The sequence below is a fragment of the Macaca nemestrina genome, chromosome 17, assembly GCF_043159975.1.
Source record: "Macaca nemestrina isolate mMacNem1 chromosome 17, mMacNem.hap1, whole genome shotgun sequence".
NCBI lineage: Eukaryota > Metazoa > Chordata > Mammalia > Primates > Cercopithecidae > Macaca > Macaca nemestrina.
The window spans coordinates 75,079,832-75,101,068 of NC_092141.1; the positions used below are offsets into that span (position 1 = coordinate 75,079,832).

The 21,237-nt window shown below is 37.9% G+C and overlaps 1 protein-coding gene across 14 annotated transcripts in view; it reads right to left on the minus strand.

Annotated features, from left to right (window-relative positions):
• The window catches only part of LOC105469025 (centrosomal protein 112), a 535,394-nt gene that overhangs the window by 405,286 nt on the left and 108,871 nt on the right, over positions 1–21,237 (minus strand). For 13 of the 14 annotated variants that reach the window (XM_024788889.2, XM_071083480.1, XM_011719542.3 and 10 more), the window contains one exon: positions 12,593–12,736. The exons of the other annotated variant lie outside the window; for it this stretch is intronic. In XM_024788889.2, the coding sequence (XP_024644657.2) occupies positions 12,593–12,736 (144 nt within the window). The remainder of the gene's footprint in view (positions 1–12,592; positions 12,737–21,237) is intronic. 14 annotated transcript variants of the gene reach the window in all.

Below are 21,237 nucleotides of genomic sequence, written 5' to 3' on the forward strand. Positions count from 1 at the left end.
AAATACAGCAGTGTTTAAATGTTAATTTATGGAAAAAAAAACTTTAAGGAAAACAGCATATAGCAGGTCCTCAAATAACATCATTTCATTATAATAATGAGAAAAAAATTTTGTTTCATTATATGTCACTTCACTTATAATCAGTTTCCAAAAACCTATCAATAACATTAAATAAGGACTTACTGTATACACAGGCTAGTATATACTGTATACACAGGTCAGTATTTCCTTGGTCTGTCAGGTGAGAGGGTGCAAAAGAAATGATACCCCAACAACAACATGCCTACCTAGCACATAGATATTGGTTTCCAATACCATTTCTCCATATAATCCGTACTGATGGGGCCATGTCCAAGAAGCACAGAACCCAAATGAAAGAGCTCCCAATGGCCAAAGCTGGAACAATTTGAGCAACAAAATGAAGAAATATTGGCTTATAACCCAAAACATAAGATAGATATCCACATTTTCATACTAGTATAAATAAAGAATAGAATAAATTGATAAACAAGGGAGTAAAACTCCCTACTTCTTAAATGGGGTACCAAACGGTAACTTCCTTTCAATGAGTACAGTATGAAAAGGTGGGAAGTAACTTTACACTGGAGAAACCTAATAAACACTACGTCAGCCAGATGATCAAAATTAATATGCACAGGTATGATGTCATGTAAGTAATATGTATTCATGGCTGGGCATTGTGGTTCACACCTGTAATCTCAGCACTTTGGGAGGCGGAGGAAGGCAGATCACCTGAGGTCAGGAGTTCAAGACCAGCCTGGCCAACATGGCAAAACTCTGTCTCTACTAAAAACTACAAAAATTAGCTGGGCATGGTGGCATACACCTGTAATCCTAGCTACTTGGGAGGCTGAAGCAGGAGAATCACCTGAACCCAGGAGGCAGAGGTTGTAGTGAGCTGAGATAGTGTAACTATACTTTAGCCTGGGTGACAGAGTGAGACTGTCTCAACAAAATAAAATAAAATAATAATAATAATAATAATATGTGTTCGTGATATGATGTGATAAGAACAGCACTTTACTTCTGAGATCTTCCTGCCTAAATCCATAACCCCAGTCTAATCATGAGGAAACCATCAGACAGTTTCTACTAGATGAGCATTTTACAATATGCCTGACCAATCAATATCCCTCAAAACTGTCATGGTGATAAAAAACAAGGACAGTCTGAGAAATTATCACAAGCAAGATTAAAGTAAGGAGCCATAACAACTAAATTTCATGTGGTATCCTAGATGAGATCCTGGAAAAGAAACAGAACATTAGGTAAAAATGAAGAAAATCTGAATGAACAAAAGACTTTAGCTAATAGTGTATCAATATTGATTCATTTATTGTGAAAAGAGTACCAAGATAAGGTAAGATGTTATCATCAGGAGAAACTGAGTGCAGGTTATATGGGAATTCTCTGTACTATCTTCTTAAATTTTCTGTAAATCTAAAACTATTCAAAAAAAGTGTCTATTTTTAAATGGCCATTTTATTCAACATGATGAATTTGTGTTATTTGGAGATTTTCTGCATTATAATCATTGAGAGCTTGGGAGAAGAAATGGTGATAGAAACTATAAAATCAAATTCTAGCTATCTCAGTGCGTCCATGAGTAGTTCCATGAATTATCATATGTCACTACTAACAATAGTTAAATATTTCAGATGTCTAAGGCTTTTGGCACTCTTTAAAGTAAAGGATCTTAACCTACCTTAACCTACCATAGAGGATCATGGATGGAATTCAGACTGTCGCTGAATTTGAATTTTTCTTTAAAGTTCATTTTCATTTTCACCACCCTAACTGAAAGTTAACATTTCCCTTCAATTGTGAATGTAGTCATCAGACAAAGGTAGCATTAGCAATACCTGGAACAAATAGAAATCATGGATATTTTTATAGTTCATTACACTACTGAGCAATCACTATATATTGTTTACCCTCATCAGAAATTACTATCAGGCCTACTGCTAGATTTTTATATTTACTGCATTAATTTAGAAGCATATGTATTACTTTACTGTAGTTTTGATTTATGAATATTTTAACAACTGTAACTCAATACAATTTTTCTTTGTAAACTTTTATTTTTAAAATACTATTCTGAGAAGGACTACATAGAATTTACCAGATTCCCAGCAGGGTCCATGGTACAAAAAATGTTAAGAACTCCAGTAAGAAAGCCTAGAATCTCAATAAAGCCACCCACAGACCTTTGGTTTATCTAAACCCTAATGTCAATAGAGCCCTATCATTTTATAGCCTTCATCTTCCCAAGCATCTAGCAAGGAAGCTATACTTTTTATAATTACGTTTTAATATTTGTTTTAAAAATCTATTGTTTGCATATTTTCACTAAGAGTTTCTCATACGAAAATCCCTGCCAATACCAAAATGCGTAAGTCTTATAATCTATACAAGTGTCTGCTTAAAATAAATGGCAATAAGACAACACAAGACTCAACAAAAAAGAAAAAAGCCTGAAAGAACAGCAAAACAGAGAAACTGATTCTCATTGACAGTCCCGTCTTTCATCTTAAGCCAGGCCTTGAACTCTACCTTGTTTAATTATTAAATCAAGAGCTGCTCAGCAAAACCTGTCTACTTTTGACGTTTCTTAAATTCAATCCTGCTGACAGACTCCGTCCATTTTTCTCTATATTTACTAGTATTACCTATGACAAGGTCTGAATGCTAATTTTTAAAATTCAACTTTCATTAAAAATAGAATGAAGGTTCTGACAGGTACCTCTTGGCTCCAAAGCATGACTTTTCTTTTTATCCCAAACTTATAAAAATTAAAAATTCCATTGTGAATGATATGTCTCTCAATATTATTTAATAAATAAAATATACCTATGCGATAAACATCAAAGCAATATATTTTACAAATTTCCATTGCAGGCCAGGCATGGTGGCTCATGCCTGTAATCCCAGCACTTTGGGAGGCCAAGGTGGGTGGATCACGAGGTCAGGAGATCAAGACCATCTTGGCTAACATGGTGAAATTCCTTCTCTACTAAAAATACAAAAAATTAGCTGGGTGTGGTGGCGGGCGCCTGTAGTCCCAGCTACTCGGGACGCTGAGGCAGGAGAATGGTGTGAACCCGGGAGGCGGAGCTTGCAGTGAGCCGAGATTGCGGCACTGCACTCCATCCAGTCTGGGCGACAAAGCAAGACTCCGTCTCCAAAGAAAAAAAAAATATTTCTGTTGTAATATTATTTAATATCTTTGTTAAATATAGTCACTTTGTGAAGATTTAGAATGTTGAAATAATGAAAACGTATTTTAGATTTAAATTTGTTTTTTGTTCATGGCTTTAAATATCAAAGAGCTATCTTATACCCACGTACACGGCAGCATTATTCACAACAGCCAAAAGGTAGAAGCAACTCAAGTGTCCATCTGCCAATGAATGGACACACATGTGGTACATGCACAGAGCGGAATATTATTTAGCTTTTAAAAAGAAATTTTGACACAAGCCACAACATGAATGGACCATAATGACGTTATGTGAAGTGAAATACGCCAGTCACTGAAGGACAAATACTGCATAATTTCACTTATATGAGTTTCCTAGAATGGTTAAATTCGTAAGAGACTCAAAATAAAAAGGTGGTTGCGAGGAACTGAATGAAGAGGGCAAATGGAGAGTTTATTGTTTACTGGGTACAAAGTATTAGACAGGAAAGAAGACAAAATTTGGAGCTGGATGGTAGTGACAGTTGCACCACAATGTAAACATACTTAATGCCAATGAACTATATACTTACAATTATTAAATTGGTAAATTTCATGTTATATCTATTCAATAAAAAAAGAATGAGGAAAAAGAATCTGACAATCGATTTATTTGTATCCTAAATATATAAAATGTTCCTATAAATCAAGGAAAAGAATAACTGAATTTAAAATCAGACAAAGGGGATGAATTGGCAATTTTAAAAGGTCAAGAAACGTAAGAGCAAAAAGGGAAATGGAAATTAAAATAATACATTTTTCAAGTTAGAAACAAAAAACAATTTTTTTTGAAACAGGGTTACACTCTGTCACCCAGGCTGGAGTGCAGTGACGTGATCATGGCTCACTGCAGTCTTGGTTTCCTGGGCTCAAGCAATCCTCCCACCTCGGCCCCACAAGTAGCTGGGACTGCAAGTGTGCACTACCATGCCCAGCTAATTTTTGTATTTTTTATAGAGATGGGGTCTTGCTGTGATGCCCAGGCTGGTCTCAAACTCCTGGGCTCAAGTGATCCACCTGCCTCAGCCTCCCAAAGTATTGGGGTTACAGGAGTGAGCCATCATGCCTGACCAAAATATTTTAAAATTTGGTAAGTCCAAGTGTTGGCAAGGATGTGAAGACAATTCCTACTCTTGTTGAGCAGTGTCATAAACTAGTATAACCACTTTGAAAAGCTTACTATGGATCCAGAAATTAAACTCTTAAATACATAATACCTAAAGCAGTGATTTTCAAATCGTAGGTCTCAACCCATATGAAATCAAGTTGTAAATCACAACCCAGCAATTTTTAAATGAAATTAAACAAAATGAAAAGAACAGAATATGTTAGAGTAAATGGCCAACAGTAAAAATGAAAGTTTTGTTTGAGTTATAGATATGCAGACAGATGTGTGCTCATATGTGTACTTGTGTATGTCCTGGGCATAATTTATAAAATGTATTCCTTACTGGGAGTCATGGTCAAAAATGAAATGAAAGCCAATGGCTTAGAGCAGCAGTTCTCAAAGTACGGTCAACAAGCTCCTGAGCTTCCCAACTATTTCTATAATTAGATGAAGACATAACTTGCCTATTTCACTATCATTTCCTCACAAGTGTACAATGGAGTTTTCCAGAGGCTACATGACACGTGATATCACAACAGAATAAATGCAAAGACAGATATGAGAAGCCAGCTGCCTTCTAAGCCAGAGGTTAAAAAGTTGTTTTTGGCTTTTTTTGGTTTTTTTTTTAGACAGAGTCTCACTCTGTCACCCAGGCTGGAGTGCAGTGGTGTGATCTCAGCTCACTGCAAGCTCCGCCTCCCAGGTTCATGTCATCCTCCTGCCTCAGCCTCCCGAGTAGCTGGGACTACAGGCGCCCGCCACCACACCCAGCTAACTTTTTCTATTTTTAGTAGAGACGGGTTTTCACCATGTTAGCCAGGATGGTCTCGATCTCCTGACCTTGTGATCCGCCCACCTCGGCCTCCCAAAGTGCTGGGATTATAGGTGTGAGCCATCTCACCTGGCCAAAAAGTTTTTCAAAATATAGTCCCCAAAGAAAGCATACACCACACTAGTGTGTTTAGCTACTAAAAATGGGTCCCAAATTTGACTCTGAGCAACCTAAACAAAATAGAAAACATGACCATTCACAAGGATCTTGCATGCACATATTAAGCTCTTCTTTTTAAATCCAATGATTTAATTTTCAATATTTTCATTTATAAGTGATAACATAATTAAAACAAAAATTATATCACATTTTTTACCTATTGTTGTGAGCCGATTTGTGTCCTCCAAAAAGATAGGTTGAAGGACAATCCCCCGTACCTATGAGTGTGGCCTTATTTGGTTGGAAATAGGGGCTTTGCAAATGTAAACAAGTTAAAATTAGATCATACTGGATTAGGGTGGGCCCTAAATCCAACAACTTCTGTCATTATGAGAAGGCCATGCGAAGACACTGAGACACAGAAATACACAACGAAAATGCAAATGTTGACAGAGCAGGACTGCCATGCTGCAGCTGTAAGCCAGAAAATGCCGAGGACCACCTGCAGCCACCAGAAGCTCCAAAGAGACAAGAAGAATTTTCTTCTCCCAGAACCTTCGAAAAAAGCAGGTTCCTGTTGGCGCCTTGCTTTCATACTTCAGGCCTTCAAAACTGTGAGGCAATAAATTTCTGTTGCTCTAAGCCACTCGGTTTGTGGTCATTTGCCACAGCAGCCCTAGGAAATCAACATATCTATCAAATTGGCCAACTTTCATTTTTTGGGGGTTTTTGTTTTTTGTTTTTTTTGTTTTTTTTGAGATGGAGTCTCACTCTGTTGCCCAGGCTGGAGTGCAGTGGCATGATCTCAGCTCACTGCAACCTCTGCCTCTCGGGTTCAAATGATTCTCCTGCCTCAGCCTCCTGAGTAGCTGGGATTACAGGCACACGCCACCATGCCTGGCTAATTTTTGTATTTTGAGTAGAGACAGGGTTTCACCGTGTTGGCCAGGCCGCTCTGGAACTCCTGACCTCAAGTGATCCGCCCACCTTGGCTTCCCAAAGTGCTGGGATTACAGGCGTCAGCCACTGCACCCAGCCTGTTTTTAATTAAAAGACCCACCCTTGGTTTGAAAATGTAGAAGAATGCATACTCACATATATTTTCAATGAGAGAGTAATTTTATTATGTAGATATTAATCTTTTTCTTTTTCATCATCTTTTCTAAAGTTTCAATAATGAGCTTGTACATCTTTTGCAATAACAAAAACTTTCATTTTAAAACCACTATTGTCACCATTATTTTACATTTTTCTGTAAGTTCTAGTCAGTGTATGATAAATTATAAAATATTTGCTACATATATGTAAAGGGTTGAAATTTCTAACATACATTTATTCTTGAGTCTTTTATACAGCAGAAATATAAAACTTTCTACAACAAAAGTTTGAGACTCAGGAATAAATATTACAAAAGATGTCCTAAAGACCCCAGAGTTCTGTTTTCTTTATTAACTTGGTAAATTGATTCTAAACGTACAATCATCCCTTGCCATCTGTGGGAAACTAATTGCAGAACCACAATGCCAAAATCCAGAGATGCTCAAGTCCCTTATGTCAAATGACATAGTACTTGCATATACCCTACACACCTCCTGCTGTATATTTTAAATCATATGCAGATTACCTACAATATGTCTAATACAATGTAAATGCTATATAAATAGCTGTTATGCAGTATTTTTATTTGTATTATTTCTATTGTATCATTTTTATTTTTTTTTAATTTTTTGAATATTTTTATGTGTGGTTGGTTGAATCACAAATGAGGAACCCACAGAGCCAAACAGCTGACTGTATTTGTAAAAGGAAAGGGCCCAGAGTGGCCAAGACCCTTCTGATGAACAAAGAAGGAAGACTTCCTTATCAGGCATCAAGAGTAATTATGAAGCTATAATAGTGATAACAGTACAATCATTGCAGAGCCAGAGAAATTATCCAATGTTCACATACGTGGAAGTTCAATATATAAGAGGAGGTATGACAGATCAATGAAGGAAGGAGGAATTACTCTAAAGTAAAGCTGAAAAAATAAAGTTATCCACATAGAAAAAAACAAAATTAAATCTCCATCTTGTGTTAGTCACAAAAACTAACTCCAGAAGGATTAAGGCCTCAATGTTAAAGGCAAAATTTTAAAGTTTTTCATAGAATATACAGGTAACCTTGCACTTGCAATAGAGACAGAATTGTTTAACAAGACATAAAAACCACTATTTTTTTTTTTTTTTTTTTTTTTGAGACAGAGTCTCACTCTGTTACCCAGGCTGGAGTGCAGTGGCACGATCTTGGCTCACTGTAACCCCTGTCTCCTGGGTGCAGGTGATTCTCCTGCCTCAGCCTCCCGAGTAGCTGGGATTACAGGCATGCATCACCATGCCCGGCTAATTCTGTATTTCTAGTAGAGATGGGGTTTCTCCATGTTGGCCAGGCTGATCTCGAACTCCTGACCTAGGCCTCCCAAAATATTGGGATTACCGGTGTGAGCCACCGCGCCCAGCCAAAAAAGCACTAATTATTAAAGACTTATAAATTTGACAAGTTAAAATAAGAACTTCTTTCATCAAAAGACCATCTCTCCCTCCAAATTCTATCAGCTGATGTATTACAATCTAGGAGACTGTCTCTCTCCAAAGCTGTATTTCTCTCCCTTATGATTACAAGGCTTGCTGATTGCACACGGGAATTTGCAAAGGAGAGTTCAACAGTGGTCATGTGCTATTGTGGAGATCTCTCCCTGAGGTTCACCCCATTCTTGCTACTTGAACAGACTCTAATTGACCAACACAAGGACCTGGTCTTCCAGGTTTTCCCCAATATGCATAAGAATAACTTACAAACCCAAGGGACATGGGCTCACAGTCCAAAATACCTAGATATCGGCAAAAAAACACTATGAAAGAAAGTCAGCAGTACTTGCACATATATAATAACATTATCATCTACATTACCATTCGTAATACACAGCACACCATGATTCTAAAGATAAATTATGAGAAGAGATGAACTAATAATTTTAAATAAGCTAAATCAATAAAGAGTCAAATGAGGCCAGGCGCAGTGGATCACACCTGTAATCCCAACACTTTGGGAGGCCAAGGTGGGCAGATTACCTGAGGTCAGGAGTTTGAGACCAGCCTGGCCAATATGGCAAAACTCCATCTCTACTTAAAAAAACAAAAATCAGCCACGCGTGGTGGCACGCAGCTGTAATCCCAACTACTCTGGAGGCTGAGGCAGGAGAACTGCTTGAACCTGGGAGGTGGCGGTTGCAGTGAGCCGAGACCGTGCCACTGCACTACAGCTGGGCGACAGAGTGAAACTCCATCTCAATAAATAAATAAATAAAGAGTGAAATGAAAATACTAGGTATAAAAAATAATCGCTGAAATAAAAAGCAATAGATCCTTAAGCAGGAGTAACTCTACCAAAGAATTAACTGATGAGAGTAAGATCAGAATTAGAAACTATCATAGTAACAAAGAATAGGAAGAAAACACAAAGAGATAGAAGACATAGCATAAGACCTAAGAGGTAGAAGGGAGAGATCTTTTCAAAGAAATAATGATTGTAAATACACTGCTCAGAACTAAATTAAAAAACTCAAATTTAAAGGGCTCAAAATAATGCCAAAACGTCCATTAACTAGAGACATTATAGTGATATTTACATATATAAAAATCAAAGAGATGATGTTCAAAACTGCTCATCTCCTTCATACTTGAAAATCAAGTGGGGTCACATTTTTTTCTAATGTTTATTTTTTATTAATAGATGTGGCGCCAATTTCTTCTGGCAATGGATATTAAGGTAAAGAAATCTAAAGGTATTTAGTATTTTTTCTCACATTAGTGACTTAATTTTCTATTGTTTTTTCTTTAGGGTAGGGGAATGGGGAGAGGATGGTGGTGCTTTACAATATGGACACTCAAGGGATTCTAGAGCCTCAAGGACTCCCAGGGATCTGTCCACCACACTTGGCCAGTTGCCGTTGTAAAAACCTCAACTGTGCCTGAAGTCTTCCAATCCAGACAGTGTTGTATTCTCTCCAGAAAATAACCTAATGTCTTCTGCGGAGTTGTAGAAGAGACAATCTCATGCTTCACAAAATGGGGGAGAAGATATAAAGATTTTGTCATATTTTTGTTATTTTATTATTTTTAAAAAGTTGTATTATGGGATATTTCAAATATCTACAAAATTACAAGGAAGAGTATAATAAATATCCTTGTACCCAGCACTCCAATTAAACATCTACCTGCTTCTTAAATACGACTTCTAACAATTTATGTGTTGAAGGGCCACTTATCACTCCTCTTCCAGAGATGCCTGGAGCCCCTGGAGGTCCCATGATGTAATTAGCCTTGCTTCTCAGGTTTCTTCACTGCTGATTTAGGGTTATGCTTTCTTGAGCCTGCTAGATGAATTTCAACAAATCCATTGCCTTTCCAACTCCAAAAACTGCATTGCTCTCTCACTGTCTTTGTCCATCAGGGCTTATGCCTTTTTCTTTACCCTATTCCTATCATTTCCATGGAAGGGAATGGAGAACCAAAAAATTTTCACCTCTTCATCAAACAAATGTGTTAATTTTTTCTTTTTTTGGATCCACTGCCCAAGCTGGCATCCAGTAGCACAATCACACCTCACTGCAACCTTGACCTAATGGGCTCAAGTAATCCTCCTGCCTCAGTCTCCCAAGTAACTGCGACTACAAGCACACCCCACCGGGCCTAGCTAATTTTTTTTTTTTTCCAGAGACATGGTCTCGCCATGTTACTCTGGATGGTCTTGAATTCCTGGGCTCAATCGATCTGAACACCTCAGCCTCCCAAAGTGCTTGGACCTTCTTAAACTGAGTCCTTCTTTTTTCATTTGTATGTCTCTCTTGATTGTCATTCTTGTATGTTTCATTTTTGAACATAATATTAACAATGATCTGTGGGCTTATTATTGTGTAACTTAATTTATGTATATTAATATAATATTTCCAACAACTTACATTATATTGTACTACTGTTATTCTGTTCCACAAATAAGAACATTAACATCTGAAGAGCTTACACGACACCCAAGCTATTAAGGACTTGGGATTTGAACCCACAACTGTCTGACCCTGAAGTCCAGGTTCCACACAACCTTGCATACCACTTCTCATTTCTTTTCCAATGTGAGGTAGGCCTTAGTGCCTGTCTAAGGGTACAAGGTAACACACTCTAAGATGTATGTGTGATATGCCTGGGTAATGACTCTTGTTCAAATTCCACAGCTTTAAATTCAAGAAAGTACTTGGACCAAGCCAGGTTGGCCTGCGGAGGTTGTGAATGGTAAATGAGACAGAGCTCATACCTGGGATATATAACACTGGACCATTCTATGAGGTCATATTACATACAGATGCTCCTTGACTTAAAATGAGATTATGTCCCAATAAACCCATCATTAAGTTCCAAATATCACTAATTTTAAAATGCATTTAATACACCTAAACTACCAAACATCATAGCTTAGCCTGGCCTATCTTAAATATGCACAGAACATTTGCATTAGCGTACAGATGGGCAGAATCACCTAACAGAAAGCCTATTTTACAATGAAGTATAGGGTATTTCATGTAATTTACTGAACACTGTATTGAAAGTGAAGAACAGAATGAATGTACCGATAGATGGTCCCCAACTTACGATGGCATGACTGACACGACTTTGACTTCATGACAGTGCGAAAGCAATATGCATCACTTTAAGTACCCATGCAACCATTTGGGGACATAAGCCCATAGTAAATTGAGGAGCATCTGGTATTCTACTAAATGCATCTTACCTTTCCACCAACATAAAGTCAAAAAATTGTAAGTCAAACCATCGTTAAGTAGGGGACGATTTGTATCAGTAACAAGACCGATGCGATGCACTGGCCGTGGACATGAGGAGCTCTGATCCACGTGCAGAGTAACCTTCCAGCAGAACTGTTCCAGGCTTATGGATCTTAGGATGTAAGGCAGGTTCCTTAAGAGCTGAAGACAGTCACTTCCTCAGACCTAGACTCCACGGCCATATATAATCAATGAACAGTCTCTTTGGGGGATCCTCTATCTCACCCTGACCAGTGTCATGGGTCTCTCTGCTGTGTAGCCTGACTGTGGTGACCTCCTTCTGAATTATTTCAGTAAGGAACATTTTGGGCTTACCCATGTGACGTCTATGTCTGGTTCCTGAGTCAATATGATCTATTAAGAACACTGGTCAGAGTGGTCACACTACTTCAATCTCCCTCTTTGATTTCCTTCACATGAGCATTATTTTCAGAAAAACAATCAAGTCTTTATTAAAAAAAAATGAAACAAACAAACAAAAAAAGACAGAAAAGAAATGGCCAGGCGTGGTTGCTCACGACTGTAATCCCAGCACTTTGGGAGGCCAATGGGGGCAGATCGCTTGAGCCCAGGAGTTCAAGACCAGCCTGGTCAACATGGCAAAACCCTGTCTCTACTAAAAGTATAAAAATTAATCAGATGCTGTGGCATGCACCTGTAGTACCAGCTACTTGGGAGGCTTAGGCACAAGAATCACTTGAGCCTGGGAGGCAGGGTTGCAGTGAGCCAAGATTAAGCCACTGTACTCTAGCCTGGGCAACAGAGCAAGACCCTGTCTCAAAGGAAAAAAAAAAGAAAAGAGATTATCTCTGAACTGAAAGTCAACGGAAAAAAAAAGAAGAAGAGGGAAGATTTATAAAGGCTTCTGAGGGTTAAAAAAATAATAAATAAGGCTAGGTGCAGGGGCTCACGCCTGTAATCCCAGCACTTCCGGAGGCCAAGGAGGGTGGATCACAAGGTCAAGAGTTCGAGACCAGGCTGGCCAACATGGTGAAACCCCGTGTCTACTAAAAATATAAAAACTAGCTGGGCATGGTGGCAGGCACTTGTAATCCCAGCTACTCAGGAGGCTGAGGCAGGAGGATCATTTGAACCCAGGAGGCGGAGGTTGCAGTGAGCTGAGGTCACACCGTTGCACTCCAGCCTGGGTGACAGGGCGAGACTCCATCTCAAAAAACAAAAATAAAAAAAATAATAATAATAAAAACACATAAAAAGCAGCATCAAACACTCTAGAGTCAAATCCCTCACAGACTTCAAGGGTCTGTCCATGGACATATATAAATCTGTATGGAGTAGGAAGGTAAAGTTTTTCTTTTGATTCCGTAACACCTTTCTACACCGTGCACATCCGGGAAGCATGAGGACATGGAAATTGAGAAGATAGGTTCTAAGATGTCAAGAACAGGTTTAAAGACTCACTGTGGACTGTGTTTGCGCCATATATTCACTCTCCATTTTATTCAGACGCACATTTGTATCCTCAAGCAATTCTTGAATGTTTTCAGTGTGTCGCTTTTGAAGATCAAACTTTTCCTGTTCCATTTCTGCTACAGCATTGTGAAGCTACATCAGGAAATCAAGAGTTAACTCTTTTACTACTATGGAATTGACTATTTTGTAATTCAGGGGAAAAATGGTTTCCTATATTCCTCTATTTATATATATGATGACCTGAACACCAAAAGATATTAAAAACCACCAATAAACATTCAAGGTAAAGATATCATATAAAAAGCAGGATAAGAAATACTTAATTTTTCCTTTACTTTCCTGAATTGAAAATTTTAATGGATTAACCAATATTAAAAGGAATTATCTGCCTCAGGTAGAAATGGTAAATAAACCAGGCAGATAACACAAGTAAACAACACTATTATTAGTCTGAAACGAGAAAATAGAAACATTATAATATTGTTACTTATTAGGAATATTATCTCACTGACCCCATTATTCATCCTATTTGCATGGAATTTTGTACAACAGTAATGTTAAAAACTGCTTTCTCTCCTACCCACACCTCAAACAAGAAATTACTTCTAGTCATTCCCTAATCTATACAAAAACAGATAAAAAGATCACAGTTATCAACCAAACAGAGTATGGGTAGGGTGACTAAGCAGAATTGTATACTATATGTACAGAGGTCTACTTATTTTAAAAAATCATTATGTATACACTGTTTAAATGGATGAGGCTTTAAAATTTTTACACAAACTAAGGTAAGGAAAATAAAGGCAAATACAGGAGGTCCAGACAAGCTTCAATGGACAACTTCCAAAAGGGGTTGAAAATCTGTGCTCCCAGCCTTACGGGCCTTTCCTCACTTATCTTAATGGGGGTACAATTCTAACTTCCATTCCCTGCATCAACCCCACACCTACCCAACAGGTGAAGAGACCAGGAGTCCAAACAGTCCAAATGATATATTTGGCTTTTTGTTTTTGTTTTTGTTTTGAGATGGAGTCTCACTCTGTCACCCAGGCTGGAGTGCAGTGGTGCAAACTTGGCTCAGTGCAACCTCCACCTCCAGGTTCACTTGATTCTCCTGCCTCAGCCTCCCAAGTAGCTGGGATCAAAGGTAGCCAGCACAACACCTGGCTAATTTTTTTATATTTTTAGTAGAGTCGGGGTTTCACCAGGTTGGTCAGCCTGGTCTTGAACTCCTAGCCTCAAGTGATCCACCCACCTCAGCCTCCCAAAATGCTAGGATTACAGGTGTGAGCCACCGTGCCTGGCCCCAAATGATATATTTGATTCACTACCTATAAATAGGGAAGAGAGAAAGGACACAATACAGGCAGTGCGGACTCTTACTTGAGTAGGAAGACACTGAAAGGACAGGGAAAACCTGTGAGAGATGGAAGCTAGGGCAGAATGCAGGCAATAATTATGACATTTGTACTGGTAAAGGTCTCAAGAACTCTTCTTCTAGTTTCTAGCTGAATAGGAAGAATGAGGATGCTCAGCAATAGCCATATAGAAGACTCCGGGATTTTGCAAGTTTAACATACACAGTTTTGGTTATTTGCAAGTGGTCCCCAAAATCCCTGATGTATCTAATTTTTAGTTTTGCTGAAATAAACATCATAAAGCAGTGTTAGGTCTGTTGTTCAAAAGTGAGTCATGTAGCTGGTACATTGCACCGAAATCTCAGTGCTCCTTGACAGCTGTTGAGTGACATGATAGTAACTCAGATAATGGGCTCTAAAGGAGTCACTTAGAATTTTACAGTTGTACTTACAGGAGCAATTATACGATGTAGTGGTTTCTTCATGTTATGGTCTCCCAAAGTTCCTAGAACATATGCCTGCCGAATGTCAAAAATCTAATAGCCCATCAACACTTAGTGGTTTCTCACGTGTATTCCACAGTTGTTTTATAAAGGGACTGTCGCTGTTGGAGGGGTGTCTGTAAGTCAGTCTACAACACTCATCCAAGGAATTTGCAGTTGAGACTACAAGGGTAAAAATGGCACTGGCAAAAACAAGTATGCTATTACTTGGCTGATGCGTTTGAGGACTAGATAGGCATCTGGTCTAATAGTCTAACAATATTATTAATAAGTATTCATTCAACAAATTTTATTAGTACCTGCTATGTACCAGGCATAATGCATCAGTGAGCACTTTCCCAAACCTAACAATGAATTGGAGTCCAGGTCACTCAGTCTAGGAGGTTTTAAACAGCAAATATTCCTTTGAGGAATAAACTATTTTAGTAGAAAATATTATTAGGCTATAGGATACAAATCCTGCTAGAGTTTATGAAACTACAGGATATAACAATGAGTTGATCCATATGAATTCTCACGAAGAATTTTTACCCAGAGTTTGATAATGGGCACAGGAGACACAAATGCCCTTCCCAGCATCCTACATATTCGTCTTTAACCATATAGTTGGCTCATGCCAGAGGAGACCCAGAGGCAACAGGAATCTGTCCCAAAAAAAGGGAAAAGTATTATAAAACCCCACAGGTCAATGGCGCAGCCACTGTGGAAAACACTTTGGCAGTTCCTCAAAAAATTTATCAAAAAGATAAACAGAGTTACCACATAACCCAGGAATCCTACTCCTAGGACTACACCTAACTGAATGTAAAAACACACACAATGTTCACAGCAACATTATTCATGATATCCAAAAGGTGGAGTCCACTCAAATGTCTATCAACTGATGAATGGATAGGCAAAATGTGGTCTATCCATACAACGCAATATTATTTGACCATAAAACTGACTGAACTATTGAACTATTGATTCATGCTTTCTAGAGCGATGGAAATGGTCTGCAAATTATATTGTGGTGAAAGTTGCACAACTTTGTGAATACATCAAAAAAACAATGAATTGTATACTTTAAGAAGGTGAATTTTATGGCATGTAAATCATAACTCAATATTTTTTAAAGGCCCACAGATTAGAACAGCATAGTATAGTCAGGTAACTGGAAAACGTATTGACAGCTGGGGCAAAAGTCAAGACAGGAAGAAGGATTGTGAGAAAAGATAAGGCTTGAAAGATCACCAGAGTCTTTATCATGAAAAGCCTTGTAAGTCCTAAGAACCAAGGAAACAATGGGAACCACTAGGACAATGGGAACCACTAGAGTAATTTAAACATGGTTGTGAGGTCAACCAGATTCGTGTTTGCGAAAGACCAATTTGGCTGTATTGTGGGACATGGAATGACGAGGGACAGACTGGAGGCAGAGTCCAGTTACGGGTGATCTAGGCAAGAGACAGGGGTCTCCTGAACTAAGAAGGAAGCGTGGTAGATATATTCAAAAGACGGATAATTAACAGAACTTGGCAAGGCATTAGATGTGTGAGCTGAAGCAAAAAGAAGAGTCTTTAAGTAGCTGAGTTGATCCCTATCCCATGGAGAATACTCTACTGGGTAGGTATATCCCTCCATGGGAGAGGTATTCTCCATGGGACAGGGAAAAAGGGAATGCCCATTTTAGCAACAAAGGAAGAAGATGAAGTTTAGGGACAATGATGGAATTCAGACCAAGGAGAGATTTTAAATAGGTAGTTGAATAACTGGGACTTAAGGTGAGAGATATAGGATGCATATTTCTATTAGGGAATACACACACGCGTGCACACACACACACATATCACTTTGTCCATGTAGAATACATAATTGTTGAATGAATGACTACATAAATAACAAAGTGAATCTATGATGTGCTTATTAATGTTGGTGCCCGGCCTGCTTGCACTCAGTTTTCATCTCAGCCCAGATTTACATGAAGTTACACTTCACACACACACACACACACACACACACACACACACACACAAAGCCTTCAATGAGGGGGCAGGTGCAGTGACTCACACCTGTAATTCCAGCACTTTGGGAGGCCAAGGTGGAATGATCACTTGAGGTCAGGAGTTCGATACCAGCCTGGCCAACATGGAAAAACCCCATATCTACAAAAACTACAAAACTTAGCCAGGCAGTGGTGGCCACACCTGTTATTCCAGCTACTTGGGAGGCTGAGGCATGAGAATAACGTTGCAGGGAGCTGAGATTGCACCACTGCTCTCCAGCCTAGGCAACAGAGCAAGACTCTGTCTCAAAAAAAAAACAAAAACAAAAACAAAAAAACCTTCAACCAGATTTACGTATTTACACATCCACTATTTATTGTATAACTAGAAAAAAAGCTTTACTAAACCAGCAGAAAGAAGAAGATGTACCCTTATAAGTGGTAGAAGCCTTTTCTCTTCAAATACCTGACAATTTAAACTAAAATATATTAAATTAGGGAATTCAGACAAAGGAAAAAAGGGGACCTGCTAGGTACACAATGTCCTTGAAGCAAATTTTTAAAAATGCCAAATTTATAGAAAAGATAAAACCAAAATGTGAGAAAGAAAAACCACATGACTAGAAATAACAAAATAAAAACTAGAAAAGAACTAACTAAAAAGCAATCTATAGATTCAACACTATCCTATCAAATTACCAATGTCATTTTTTACAGAATTAGAAAAAATGATTCTAAGATTCATATGAAACCAAAAAAGAGTCTGAATAGCTAAAGCAATCCTAAGCAAGAAGAACAAGCCAGGCATGGTGCCTGATGCCTGCAATCTCAGCACTACTGAAAGGCTGAGGCAGGAGGATCACTTGAGGTCAGGAGTTTAAGACAAGCCTGGGCAACACAGTGAGATCCCATCTCTACAAAAAAAAAAAGTTTTAAATTAGCCAGGTGTGGTAATGCACACCTGTAGTCCCAGCTACTCAGGAGACTGAGGCAGGAGGATCACTTGAGCCCAGGAGGTCAAGGCTGTGGTGAGCTGTTATGGTGCCATTGCACTCCAGACTGCGTGACACAGCAAGACCCTGTCTCAAAAACAAAATACAACAAAAGAACAAGGCCAGTGGGCATCACATTACCCAACTTAAAACTATGTTATAAGGCTACAATAACCAAAACCACATAGTACTAGTATAAAAACAGACACAAAGACCAATGAAACAGAAGAGAGAATCCAGAAATAATGATGCACACCTACAGCCATCTGATCCTTGACAAAGTTAACCAAAAAAAATGGGGAAAGGACTCCTTATCCAATAAATAGGGCTAAGATAACTGGCTAGTCATATGCAGAAGAATGAAACTGGATACCCCACAAAATACAAAAATTAATTCAGGATAGATTAAAGGTTTAAGACCTAAAACTATAAAAATCCTAGAAGAAAACCTAAGAAGTACCATTCTAGACATCGACCTTGGTAAAGAATTTATGATTAAATCCCCGAAAGCAATTGCCACAAAAGTAAAAAATGGACAAGTGGGACGTAATTAAAATAAAGAACTTTTGCACAGCAAAAGAAACTATCAAGTAAACAGATACCTCACAGAATGGGAGAAAATATTTGCAAACTATGTATCTGACAAAGGTCTAATATCCAGAATCTATAAAGAACTCAACAATTCAACAAGAAAAACAACCCCATTAAAAAGTGGGCAAAGGACATGAATAAACAATTCTCAAAAAAAGAAATACAAGTGGCCAACAAACATATGAAAAAATGTTCAACATCACACGTCATCAGAGAAATGCAATTCAAAACCACAATGAGATACCACCTCACACCAGTAAAAATGGGTGTTATTTAAAAGACTAAAGGCAACAGATGCTGGCAAGGTTGCAGAAAAAAGGGAATGCTTATATACTGTTAATGGGGGAACATAAAGTAGTTCAACCACTGTGGAATGCAGTTTGGAGAGTTCTCAGGGAACTTAGAACAACTACCATTTGACCCAACAATCCCATTACTGGGTATATACCCAAAGGAAAATAAGTCATTCTACAAAAACGGCACATGCACTTGTATGCTCATTGCCATGCTATCCACAATAGCAAAGACATGGAATCAACCTAGATGTCCATCAATGGTGGATTAGATAAAGAAAATGTGGTATATATACACCATGGAATATTAGATGGCCATAAAAAATGAAATCATGTCCTTTGCAGTAATGTGGATGCAGCTGGTGGCCATAATACTAAGCAAATTAATGCAGAAACAGAAAACCAAGCATGTTCTCACTTACAAGTGGGAGCTAAACATTGGTATATATGGACATAAAAATAGGAACAATAGACACTGAAGACTCCTAGAGGAAAGAGGGGGACAATGGCTGAAAAACTACTGTTGGTTACTATGCTCACTACTTGGATGATGGGATCATTCATATCCCAAACCTCAGTGTCACACAGTATAACCATGTAACACACCTGCACATGTACCCTCTGAATCTAAAATAAAAGCTGAAATTATTTTTTTAAATGAAATAAAGTATCCATAATACTCAAAGCAATATACAGACTCAAATGTAATCCCTATCAAAATATCAATGACATTTTCACAGAAATAGAAAAAGCAATCCTAAAATTTGCATGTAACTACAGAAGATTCTGAATAGCCAAAGCAATCTTAAGTGTGAAGAACAAAGGTGGAGGCATCACAGTAACTGACATGAAAATATACTTCGAAGTTGTAGTAACTAAAAGTGTGCCATTGGCATAAAAACAGACACACAGACCAATAAAACAGCATGAAGCACCCAGAAAAAATTCCACACATTTACAGCCAGCTGATTTTTGACAAGAACGCCAAGAACATACAATGTGGAAAGTATAGTCTCTTTAATAAACGGTGCTGGGGAAACTGGATATCCACATGCAGAACAATGAAATTAGACCTGTATTTCTCACCACACACAAAAATCGACTCATAATGAATTAAAGACTTAAACGGAAGAACCAAAACTATGGAACTACTAGAAGAAAACATAGAGGAAAAACTCCATGACATAAATCTAGGCAACAATTTCTGTACAGGACCTCAAAAGCACAGTCAATAAAAGCAAGAAAAAAAAAAAGACAAATGGGATTACATCAAACTAAAAAGCTTCTGCACAGAAAAAAAAAATCAACGAGTGAAAGGCAACCTACAGAATGGGAAAATACATTTGCAAACTATACATCTGACATGGGGTTTATATCCAAAATATATAAGAAACTCAAACAACTCAATAGCAAAAAAACAAATATTCTGATGATTAAAAAATAACCGAATGACTTATTTAGGCCAAGGACCTAAACAGACATTTCTCAAAAGAAGACACAGAAATGGCCAAAAGGTATGTGACAAATGTTAACCTCACTAATCAATAGGGAAAGGCAAATCAAACTTACAATGAGATATCATCTAACTGTAGTTAGAATGATTATTATTAAAAAGTCAAAAGATAACAAGTGTTGGTGAGGATGTAGAGAAAAGAGAACCCTTATATACTGCTAGAGGGAATATGAATTAGTACAGCCACTAGGGAAAACAGTGTGGTTCCTCAAAAAATTAAAAATAGAACTACCATATGATCCAACAATCCCCCTACTAGATATATATCTGAAGAAAATAAAATCTATATGTCAGAGATATCTGCATTCTCATGTTTACTGCAGTATTATTCACAATAATCAAGATATGAAATCAACGTAAGTGCTCATCAAAGGATGAATGGATAAAGAAAATGTGATAGATACGCACACACATACACACACACATTTGAATACTATTCAGCTACAACAAAGAATGAAATCCTGCCATTTGCAACAACATGGACAAACTTAGAAGGACATTGTGTTTAGTGGAATAAACTGGGAACAGAAAAACAAATACATAATCACACTCACGGAATTTCAAAAGTTGAGCTCATAGGAGTAGAGATCAGATACCGATTACAAGAAGTAGGGGAGGAGAGGAAGGAAAGGCAATAGAGAGAAGTTAAAGAGGAGGTATGATGTTACAGTTATTGACAGGGTTTGGCTGTGTCCCCACCCAAAATCTCATCTTGAATTGTAGATGTCCCCATAATCCCTGTGTCAAAGGAGAGACCAGGTGGAAGGAACTGAATCATGGGATCAGTTCCCCCATGCTGTTCTCATGATAGTGGGTGAGTTCTCATGAGATCTGATGGTTTTAACATGTGTGGCAGTTCCTCCTGTGTTCATTCTCCTTGCCGCCTTGTGAAGAAGGTGTCTTGCTTCCCTTTCACCTTCTGCCATGACTGTAAGTTTCCTGAGGCCTCCCCAGCCATGCTGAACCATGAGTCAATTAAAGCTCTTTCCTTTGTAAATTACCTAGTCTCAGTCAGTTCTTTATAACTGTATGAATATGGACTAATACAGTAATACAGGAGAAATAAATTACAGTTTTCTAATGCACAGTAGAGTGCTTATAGTTTATAATAATGTATTACATATTTCAAAAAGTTAGAAGAGAGGAATTTGAATATCCTCACCAAAAAGAACTGATAAATGTTTGAGGTGAGAGAAATGCTGATTACTCTCGTTTTATCAGTATATAATGTATCTATGTATTGAAATATCACACTGTACCCTAAAAATATGTAAAATCACTACATGTCAATCAAAAATAAAGTAAGTTTATACAATAAATTCTAGTCCATATTATATTATCCAAAATTTCAGGAAAGAAATGCTTCAATGGCCCAAATTCAAAATTAAAATGGCTTAAT